General features: G+C 39.8%; 1 protein-coding gene across 2 annotated transcripts in view; it reads right to left on the bottom strand.

Annotated features, from left to right (window-relative positions):
- The window catches only part of Ppp1r13b (protein phosphatase 1 regulatory subunit 13B), a 75,104-nt gene that overhangs the window by 32,682 nt on the left and 30,349 nt on the right, over positions 1–12,073 (bottom strand). For both annotated transcript variants that reach the window (XM_075948477.1, XM_075948478.1), the window contains exons 2-3: positions 7,110–7,257; positions 1,186–1,305 (exon numbers count right to left, since the gene is read on the bottom strand). In XM_075948477.1, the coding sequence (XP_075804592.1) occupies positions 1,186–1,305; positions 7,110–7,257 (268 nt within the window). The remainder of the gene's footprint in view (positions 1–1,185; positions 1,306–7,109; positions 7,258–12,073) is intronic.

The raw sequence follows: 12,073 nt of genomic DNA, 5'->3' as shown, positions 1-12,073 counted from the left end.
TGTAGTAGAGCTGCAGAGCCCTCCACCACACAGATATCCTGTATTTCACGGTCCCACTTCTTTATGGGCACTTATAGTGCTCCCACCAGCAGGAGCTGATGAGCCACACTGTGGGCCCCTTGTTTTGTACAGGTGCAGTAACAGACTGAATGTAGACCTTCTACAAGAACTGATGGGTTAAAAGGCTTTGCGCTTTTGTATTTAAGATTTATTCATTTAATGTGTGTTTTGCCTGCATGGATGTGCTATATGTGCTTCATGCCTAAGGAGGTCAGAAGGTGTCATCAGATCCCCTTGAACTGGAGTTAAGAGATAGTTATAAACCAAAACCACTATCTGGGTGCTCAGAATCAAACTCAGGTTCCCTGCAAGAACAGCCAGTGCTCTTAACTGGTAAAAACCATTTCTTTCTGGCCCAGTTTTATGCTTTTATTTATGTATATATGTTTGTATGTATGTACATATTTATTTATATTGAGACAGGGTCTCTTGCTTTTCTATCAAACACTTTTTTTCTTATAAAATTCTAAGACTTCTTACATGGAAATAAAAATATACCCACCCTGTGAGTTATTCATGTAGTCAGGATGCTTACAGGCCATCAGTTCTTCTTTTTCTTTCTTTTTTCTTGTTTATTTTTAAAACTGGAACTCACTATGTAGCATTGACTGGCTTGGAGCTCAGAGATCTATCTGTCTCCGCCTCCTGAAGGCTGAGATTAAAGGTGTGTACCATCATGCCTGGCTTTGTTTTTGTTTTAAATAGCATACTTACTGGTCTTGTCTTTGGTAGCATGATGTTACTCTGAGAAAGGCTTGTTCCACTCTAAAATCAGAATTTTTCTCATAGCCTTTTCCCTTATTATTTTAAGGTTTTATTTCAAATTCTTGATGTTTGACCTATGTGGTGTTTACTAGAATTAATCTCTTCACACGTTGCATGTTTACACATTATCGTATCTGGGAATGCATTATCTTACCAACTTGGTGTCCTGAAAGAAAGCAAGAGCCTGTGCCTATGGGGTGTAACATACTCATATCTGCAACTGCAGAGGTCAAAGGCACAAGAAATATACATTCTCTCTCCCGGAAATTTTGAGTGAAGGAAGAAGATGTGTGAATAATTTTTATAAAATTAACTAGTATGATAAAAGTTAATATGTGAATGAAGAAAACATTTATCTACCTTGTTCACTGCTCTCAGCTGGAGAGTCCTCATGTCGAAGAAAAAATTTCACTTCTTCCCTGCGAGGTCCCCACTTCTGCAGGTGCTCATACATCATATGGTCATAGGGGATGGGGCGTTCTAGGAGAAAGACTACAGTTTACTCCAGAAACAATACAAGGACACTAGTCAAAGCAGGAATGCACAAACACACATACCGGAATCCACGAACATTACAAGCACCATATTTGTTAATGAACACAAGTAAAATGAATGAGAAATCAAAAACAATAAGGCAACATACAAACACAGCACTACATGTCAAAGTAAATTTCCAGTGTCCAATAGGGAACAATGAAAACATGTCTTTAAATTTAGTTACTTATTAAAAAGCAGTATACTTTGCATCCTTCAAAGAAATGAAACAAACTAGCTATATTATTTTATTTATAAAATACTACACATGGCAATAGATGTCCAAAGGTTCACTACAGTTCCTGCAGAGGCAGTCAAATTATTATTAAGTGTTGATCTCTGCAAGTGCTGGCAGTTTAAATTCTATTTCAAATATTTTTTTAGAATATTAGATTGATTTATTTTATTGTAAGTGTTTTGCCTGCATGTATGTCTGTGTACCACATATGTGCATGCCCTCAGAGGCCAGAAGAGGGCATCAGATCTGGAACTGAATTTACTGGCAGTTGTGTTACACCATGTGAGTGCTGGGAATTGAACTGACTCCTCTTGAAGAGCAGCCAGTAAGTACTCAACTGCTAAGCCATCTTTCCAGCCACTCAAATACTTTTTAAAGAAGCAAATCTTATTAACAGAATGTTCTTTTATTAATCCCTTAACTGGTAAAGAACACTAACATTGCTGTTACATTTTCCTGTTTATAATGTATTCTACTTCCCTTCTCTATAATAGTATTAGAATTCTATAATAGTAATAGAATGGCTATTTCAGGTACTTCTGAGACAACTAAAAAGCAAACAATAATAGAAGCAATGAACACTTACTTCCTAAAAAAACAAAGAACAAATATACATTTTTGTATCTTTGGATTTTAAATTTTATTTATTTATTTACTTACTTAGAGACAAATCTCACCATGTAGCTTTGGCTGGCCTAAAAATTCACTATGTAAATCAGCCTCCCTCAACTTGAGTGGTGGTGGTAGTGGTGGTGGTGTTGGCAGTGCACACCTTTAATGACAGCACTCAGGAGGCAGGAGACAGGTTGATCTCTATAAGTTCAACACCAGCCTGGTCTATAGATCAAGTTCCAAGACAGACAAGGCTATACAGTGAAACCCTGTCTCAAAATACCAACCCCTGCCCCCCCCAAATCCACCTGCCTCTGCCTTCTAAGTGCTTAGATTATTATTTCTGCTCTGCTGGAAACTGAACCTAGAGACTCACATATTCTAGACTACTACTGTGCCTGTGTGCATACATGTGTGTAGCCCAGAGCACAGCCTTGAGTGTCATTCTCTGTGCACTGGCTGTATTATTTTTGTTGTTGTTTTTATGAGATAGGGTCTCTATGATGATGATGATGATGATGAGATAAGGTTTCTCCCTGGTCTAGAGCTTGCCCAATAGGCTAGGTTAATAAGCCAGTGAGCCAGGGACCTGTGACCACCACCATGATCACAAACACAAACTATTATACCAGGAGCTGTCCATTTTTCTTTGTTTTGTTTTGTTTTTGTCTGTTTGAAACAGGGTCTCATTGTTTTCTTTCTATTGGAACAAACAGCCCTGGATGGCCCACCACTGTGTAGATAAGGATGGTCTTAAACCCACATCAATCTTCCTATATCTGCCTTCCTGCCATCTCTGCACTTCTAGGGCTGGGATTATAGGTATGCATCACCATGACTGGCTCTGAAGTTCTTGATATTCAGGTCACTAGTTCTAGGATGATTATGTGTACTGACAACCGACTCTTAATTTTGTTGGTATCTTTTTAAACTAGAGTTTGGTTCCCATTTGGGTTGCTCACAACTGCCTCTAATTCCAGTTCCAGAGAATCATGAGCCATCTTCTGGCCTCACTGGGTACTGCGCTTATGTATACAAACACATATACAGACATACAAGTACATAGAATTAAGAATTAAAAAAATAGCTGGGTGTAGTGGTGCATGATCTATCCCAAAATTTGGGAAGCAGAGACAGGTGGATCTCTAAGTTTGAGGCCAGCCTGATCTACAGAGTGAGTTCCAGAATAAGGTTACACAGAAAAACCTTGCCTTGAAAAATAAAAACAAAATTTTTTTTTAAAAAAAAAACATATAAGTACCTATAAGTCTTTTCCAATTTTAGGTCATACTTTTTGTTTTGTTTTCTATTTTGAATAGACTATCCCCATGTTGTCCAAACTAGTTTTGAATTTACAGGCTCAAGAGAGGTCCCCATCCCTCATTCCCTGCCTTGGCCTGAGTAAGCTAGGGCTATAAGTATGCACCACTGTGTCTGGCTAGTTTTGAGGTTTGTATACAATAATTCATTCTCTTTTACAAGATAAAAAACAGATTCTCTTATGTTTTTTCTAAAATTCTTAAAGCATTTTAAAGTATTGATCTTAGTGGATTTATTTCTATATATGGAATAAAGATCTGACTATTTATTTATTTATTTATTAATTAATTATGTATACAATATTCTGTCTGTGTGTATGCTTGAAGACCAGAAGCGGGCACCAGACCCCATTACAGATGGTTGTAAGCCACCATGTGGTTGCTGGGAATTGAACTCAGGACCTTTGGAAGAGCAGGCAATGCTCTTAACCTCTGAGCCATCTCTCCAGCCCCCTGACTTTATTTTTTCCTACTTGAATAATCAATTGTCCCAAGGTCATTCAACTATTATTAGTACTATATAGTAGGACAGCAAACCTAGTAATTCAATTCTCATCACAAAGCTGAGTTTCAAAAAAACCATCTTAAATTTCTTGACCCTTTGCTCCCACATGTATTTTATCAGCAATTTGTTAAGATCTTTTTTCAAAAGTAAGATTTTTGCCTAAAGCCCTACTTCCTTATACATATACAGTTTGGGAAACCTCATACCTTTGTGTACTGATTTTTCTGTCTGTGGTGGTTTGAATAATAGCCCCATAGCTAGGCATGGTGGTGCATGTCTTTAATCCCTGCACTTGGGAGGCAGAGGCAGGAAGACCTCTGAGTGTGAGGTCAGCCTGGTTTGCAAAGTGCAGCACAGCTCGGAGTAGGAGGAGAGACCTTGTTTCAAACAAACAACAAACAAAATTCAAGGTCAGTCTCTGCCAGACAGGGAGTCTGAAGCCTACCTGGGCTTGTGAGACACTGCCTCAATGCACTCAAGCTAAGATTAGCCTACCCTCTCCTTGCACTCGTGTTCAGTTTTGGTGTAGAATTTATACTTGCTCATAAAATAAATTAGGTGGTCATCTCTTCCTATTTGACTTTTCTTATTATCAAGTGGGGATGATTTGTTCTCTGAAAGTATGAAAGTCGGGGAAAATTACAGGGACATGGGAAGGAGCTTCCCACCTCAGAGTCTAGCTGAAGTCCCTCACCAGCTAAGAGGAAGAATCACAGCAAATGAACATCGGCTATGAAGGGTCCACACAGAGATGGTGCTTTTCATACAGTTTACATTAAAATGCCAACCAATTGGCTCTGACTAATAGTCCCCTTCAAAGAATAAGGCCGTACCCAGTATGCATCAGGTGCTTACTAAAATTCTGTGGGATGATAGTTCATCTAACATAAACTTCACTGCCCAGTTCATAGACTGACTGGTGTCAAACCTCTTCTGTGTTGTGGGTATGTTTCCTTTTCACTGTTCACATACTTAATCTCGAACATTCATCTATTTGTCTATTTTATTATCAGAGAAATAAAACTTCTAGTTTTACTGATTCCCACATTTCTTCATTCCTGCCCATCTAACTCCTCAGATTTTCTTTTCCTAGCTTCCTAACTTTAGTTTGTTTTAATATTATAGTCATTGTTATTATTTCTTCTTACCATCATCTTAACTGTTTTGGTTGTTGAGACAGTGTGTCACTTTGTAGTTCAGATTGCTTTTAACCCCATGATCCTCCTGCTTCAGTCTTCTAAGTGCTCAGGTTACAGATGGTAACACCACTCTTTAGTTTAAACTGCTGATTTTTGAAAATATGTATTTATTTGATGTGTATGAATCTTTGCCTTTATGTATGTACACTACTACTTATGTACCTGGTGTCCTTGGAGGCCAAAAGAGGGCACTGGATCCACTGAGGCCTGAATGATAGAGGTTGTGAGCCACTGTGTGTATGCAGGGAACCAAACCTGTGTCCTCTGTACTTAAAAGAAATTAAGCACTTTATTGGGCCATCACTCTAGTCCAGAATTGATTATTTTTAAAATAAAATTACTCTAAGTAACCCTATGAGCTACAGCACACTGCACATGATAATTTATTTTTTGAACATCTGACAGAAGTTGTTGTCTCAACAACTTAAGTAGGTTAAGTAGGAAAGCTCTGCCTTACTTAGCCAACATCCAGGGTATAGATAGCTACGGTCCTATCTTGTATGAAATGAAATCTATGTGTGCTTATTAGTCCAAGCTTAACTCAGAATTGAGTATATTAAAAAACAAGTACAAGTTGAACATTAAAAAAGTAAATTTCACACCATACTTTTAGTTTCAAAAGTGACATTTTTATATACACAAGTCCATAAACAAGAGTTTTAAAAATATTTGCCCTGGCTGAGCAGTGGTAGCACACACCTTTAATCCCTTTAATGTGTGCTTGGGAGGCAGAAGCAGATGGATCTCTGTTGAGTTCAAAGCCAGTCTGGTCTACAGAGCGAGTTCCAGGACAGCCAGAGCTATTATACAGAGAAACCCTGTCTCAACCACCCTCCCTCAAACAATACTTGATTGTCTTTAAGGATTCTTTAAACATTTCGATTTAGACATTTAGCTTTTTATCATCCTAAAACCAATATGGTCCAGTTGCTCATTCTCTTAGTACCCACTCCTCAGTTATCAGACACTTCTTGTCCCCTCTGAGCACTGTTTTCATAATGCCGTTCCCTATTTAAAATCTGCACTGCTTTCCAGCTCTCTAGGTACTGGGGCCTCACATGAGGGGGTCTGCGACCTTCTTTCTAAATTCAATCACTTCTTTATTTTAATTTTTTATTTTTTTTTTAAAGATGGGGTTTCATGTAGCCTAGCCTGGCTGCAAACTCACTATGTAGAAGAGCATAACCTTCAACGCCTGATTCTTTACCTTGAATGCTAGAATTATAGGATACAGGTATGCACCAACACGCCCAGCTTTGAAGAATTCCCTGCATTCTGCAATCATTATATTTGAGAATTTTCTCTGCTTGCTAGCAAGTCTTTCACCATAAGAGACAGGGTCTTCCTAGTCTCAGTTTAATACTATTCGCAGAGGAGTTACCATTTACACTACATGCTGTCTTCCTGACATTATTAGAAGGGAAAAGAGTTGTTGGACAGAGTTGAGGTATATAGCTCAGTGGCAGGGTGTATACTGAGCATTTGTAAGGTCCTGGGTTCCATCCCCAGAACCATAAAATACAACATAATGCACATAAAAATAAAAATATTAAGAAGAGCTGCTGATGAGTCAATAAGGCAGCTCAGCTGATAAAGGTGCTTGCTACCAAGCCTGACTTGAGTTTAGTCCACAGAACCCACATTATACAATATAAAACTCACCCCTGAAAGTTGTCCTCTGACCTCACAAGCATGTTGTGGCACACAAGCCCACACATGCCACTAGTCACAGGTTACAGAACCTTAACCCCTATTCTACAGTTGTTTTTCTTTTCATTACTCAGCTCCTTCCTACTACAGATAACTGGGAGCCACGGCAATGTTTTCATTTGAGCATACTGAGTTGTACGTAGCCACCATTGGATAGTTTAACATACCACTTCCCCTCCACACTTCGGCCAGGTGGCAACTGCCCTCTCCAGGTTCCTTGCAGAATTCTACAACATCTCGACAGGTGGTTTCTGGTGTTATAGGAACTTCTGTTAAAATCTGTTCATTGTTGCTCAAGAACACGGTTAATATCATCTGTGAGAGAGAAGATTAGAATCACAGTTTAGATTCCTCATATAAAGAGCTCATTATTTTTAACTGTTTATGTTAGCAAACACAGTTGCAGGACTGAGGGATGGCTTAGCAGTTAAGTAGACTTGATTTTCTTGCAGAGGATCTAGATTTGATTTTCAGCACACACATGTCAGCTTACATCTGTTCACAACTCCAGACCCAGGGATTCAATGCCTTCTTCTGACCTCTGTGGGCACCAGGCATGTGTGCAGTACACAGGCATGCATATAAGCAGAACACTCATATACTCACTCTCACATATAAAATAAAATTAAAACTCTTAAAAAAAATCACATTCCAGACTGTTGAGATGGCTCAGTGATAAAGGCACTTTCTGCCAAGTTCAATGACCTGAGTTCAATCCCGTGTTTAACATGGAGGACTACATGGTGGAAGAACAGATTCCCCAAAATTGTTCTCCAACCTCCTTATGTACACATGGCACATGCACGCGCGCGCGCGCACACACACACACACACCCTCCAAAAAGTAGGAACTGGTCTGGGAAGATAGATTAGTCAATAAAATGCTTGCCTTGTAAACACAAGGACCTGAATTAGATACTCAGAACCCACATAAATAATCGGGCATGGTAGCATATTTGTAATCCAGCACTAAGGAGGTGATGACTCCTGGAATACTGGGACTTGCAGCCAAACAACAGACAGTGCTTCAAAAACCAAGGTGGGCCAGGTGTGTTGGCACATGCCTTTATTCCCAGTACTCTGGAGGCAGAGGCAAAAGTATTTCTAAGAATTCCAGGACAGTTAGGGCTGCACAGGGAAATCTTGTCTCAAAACAAACTAAAAAATTGGATGGGGCTAGAGAGATGGCTCAGAGGTTAGGAGCATTGCCTGCTCTTCCAAAGGTCCTGAGTTCAATTCCCAGCAACCACATGGTGGCTCACAACCATCTGTAATGAGATTTGTGCCCTCTTCTGGGCTACGGGCATATACACTGACAGAATATTGTATACATAATAAATAAATAAATAAATAAATAAATAAATATTTTTTAAAAATTGGATGGCATTCCAAGAAGAACACCTTCTGGCCTGCCTGCCTACACACACACACACACACACACACACACACACACACACACACACACGTGCGCGCGCAATCCCACACATGAACATATTTCATACACACATACAAAGGTACCATGCACCCATACATATGAACATACTCAACATAAACATACACAGGCCAGGTGGTGGTGGTGCACGCCTTTAATCCCAGCACTTTGGAGGCAGAGGCAGGTGGATCTCTGTGAGTTCGAGGCCAGCCTGGTCTAAAAGAGCTAGTTCCAGAACAGGCTCCAAAGTTACAGAGAAACCTTGTCTCAAAAAAAACAAAACAAACAAACAAACAAAAAAACCCCAAAAATCAAACAAAAATACATAGGTGCGTGAACCCACACATATGTACATGTACGAAGACACAAAAATAGGAGCTTATCTATAATCAAGAAACAAGTACTAACAAATGTTAACAAAGATGTGAAGAAACAGGAAACCTGCACACTCATGGTGGATATGTACAATGGTACAGCCATTCTGAATAACAATGCAGCAGCAGTTCCTTACAATACAAAGCACAGATTAATGACATGGCCCAGCAATACCACTCTGAGTACCCATTGAGAGGAGTAATATCTGTTCGCACAAAGCATTCCATAGAAATCTCATGGCAGCTTTGTTCATGCATAATAACCAAAGAAGAAACAACTCAAATGTCTGCCAACTGACCACCAACAAGAAAATGTGGCCTATCACACAACAGACTGTTACGGATGAATTCTGAACACATTATATAAATGGAAGAGGTCAGAAACAAAAAACAAAACCAAACCACACATAGTATATGATTCTGTTTATGTCCACAACAGTCAAATCTATTGAGGGACTCAATAGTGACAGAAAAGTTTTAAAATGATTAGATTGTGGCAATGGTTCCACAGCTTTGTATATTTGCTGAAGATTGCAGAATTGTTCACTTAAAACAGGCATTATTTACTTGTCTGTTTACTTATTTATTCATTTGTTTTTGAGATAGGTTCTCACTATGTAGACCAGGTTGACTTCAAACTCCCAGAGATCTACCTGCTTCTGCTGGGATTAAAGGCTACACTATCCGGCCTAAAATAGGCTAAATTTACAGCATACAAACTGTACCTCAGAAAGCTGTTTTACAAAGTGGGTTCTACACAACTTTAAGAAAAGGCAATCAATTCTTTATTTTTTTTATTTTTATTTTTATTTTTTTACTTTTGGTTTTTCGAGACAGGGTTTCTCTGTGGCTTTGGAGCCTGTCCTGGAACTAGCTCTTGTAGACCAGGCTGGTCTCGAACTCACAGAGATCCGCCAAGGCAATCAATTCTTATGTAGCACAAACCCTCAAATGAGACACTCAAGCTCTCTCATTTGCTGTGTGCTGATTTTGCTGCCACTGCTGGAAAAGGCTTTATTTCTCATTCTCAATTCTCAGCAGTAACTCTGGGAATATTCTTTTAAGGCAAGGGCTCTAACTCTGTTCAGGCAAAGCTTTAGACTCCTCCTACTTCCACTTCCTAGTGGAAAAGGAATTGTGGAATAGCACAGATAACTGATATGAAGAAGACAAAAGAAAAGAAAAGTTAGTAGCTTACTGGGTAGTAAAGAGCTTATAGAAGTCATGGAAAGGATCTACCAAGTTGGGGATGGACAGCCTGTTGTAAAAATAAATGTGCTGGCCTGGCCTGTCACCTGGGTACCCTGTCCCTTTAAGAGACAAGCCCCACCTACTCCCAATCCCCCCCATTTCTCTCCCCACCTCCAGCCCACATTCATACTCCCTCCCTCCCTCTCTCTCTCCCTCAATCTCTCTCTCTCTCTCCCTCAATCTCTCTCTCTCTCCCTCTACTGAAGAGGTTAACTACTGCCTCACTCCCTTCTTTTCCCCACTTCTTTCTTCTCTCCCTTCTCGTTCTTCTTTTTCTATCTCCTTTTCTCTCTCTCCCCCTCCCCTCCATAATTCCTCATTCTTATGCCATTCTCAGTACCCACTAAATAAACTCTATGTTCAAGCTCTCTCCATATGGCATATCTGTCTCTCATCTGCCAGGGTCTCATGGCTATCAATGATAACACAGCCATCATAAAGACCCTTAGCTTTTCCATGCGCCAGAGAACTGACTCTAAGCTCCTTCTGGGTCTGACATGCTATGACTCTATGTACTGATTTAAAACCTCAGAAATGTAGACTGGAGAGATGATTCAGCAGTTAAGGGAACTTGCTGCTCTCACAGAAGATCTAGATTGAATTCCTAGCATCCACATGGCATTTAACAAGTGTTTAAACTCCAGTTCCAGGATATCTGATACCCTCTTCTGGTCTCTGAAGTTTCCTGCATATACTGCGCACACACACACACACACACACACACGAAGGCAAACACTCATCATACACATAAATAATATTTTTTTTTTAAAAAAGAAAAAGACAAACAAAAACCACACTCGGTCTCTAGACGTATCACCACTGTTACTACTGAAGCCTAAGGCAGCACCTCTGCTCAGGCTTAGATCTTTGTGCACTCTTCCTTGTCCACACATAACTTTGTCTACACACACACTGCTCTGATACCAAATCGTGCTCTTCATTCCCTTATTCCAGCCACACTGGCCTTTTCACTCTTTCACCTGGTAGGTCATCTGCTGTTTGGTTAGGGCACTCCACTCAGCTACTCAGAGCTGGAACAGCCTCTTCTTTCAGCACTTAACAGAGAAGCTTTCCCTAACCGACCTATCTAAAGGAGCTCCACTCTCTTGACACAGGGAGCAGTTCAATTGCTTAATTCCTGCTTCCTAAAAACAGGGATCCTGGTCAGTCTTCAGCTGTGTCATTAGTACCAGAATCAGGACCAGGGACAAAGTACGAACTACACAAGTCTCAATTGTATGATTTTTTTATAGGACTGCCAAGTCTGAAGGATACGTGCCTGTCTGCCTTTTCATCTTCAAGGCTTCTTCACAAAGGACAAGAGAATCTTTAGCCCTTTACCTACTGAGTTACTCCACGTAACAGAAGGAAAGTATCAAGGTGAAAGCCGGAAGACATGATTAACACAAGAACATAATTTTTGGCAGATTCCTTCATACCTAAACATCTGGAGGCCTCTAGTCAAATTCCATCTTCCCACAAGGTGGCGCTGCATGGCAAGAGGGAGCAATTCCACATTTGGAATAACTCTGAACAAGAGGTAAGTCAGGTGTGGTGATGTATTCAGCAAGTTAAAGCAGGAAGATCAGGAGTTCAGGGCTGGCCCCAGCTACATAGAGAATTTGAGTACGGTCTAGCCTACATGAGACCCATTTCAACTTTTAAAAAAGATGTAATTATGACTGGAAATTGATCACATTTCAAAGGAAGAATGGGCCTTCATAAAATGTTGAGCAACTTCAAAATAAGTAAGCTTAAAGTCTGAAAGGTGCACTTCACCTCTTTAGAAACAGATATGTTTAAACACTTACATAGCATCTAATCCATTAAAGAGTTCTAATATTAGGTTCTCACTAGCTCTATCACTAAGGTAATAGCACTGTTTTTATTTAAGTATTGAACACTAAAAATATGTTCTATACCAGATATGGTGGTGCACACCTGTGATCCCAGCACTTGGGTGTTGGTGTAGGAAGGCAAAGCTCATCCCCGGCTACTTAGTGAATCTGAAGGCAGGCCAGGTCACATTTTTTTAAAAAATACACATCATTTATGTATACACACATTCTATCCTA

This window comes from Microtus pennsylvanicus, chromosome 14, assembly GCF_037038515.1.
Source record: "Microtus pennsylvanicus isolate mMicPen1 chromosome 14, mMicPen1.hap1, whole genome shotgun sequence".
Lineage (NCBI taxonomy): Eukaryota > Metazoa > Chordata > Mammalia > Rodentia > Cricetidae > Microtus > Microtus pennsylvanicus.
This window is presented reverse-complemented; position numbering and strand designations above follow the sequence as displayed.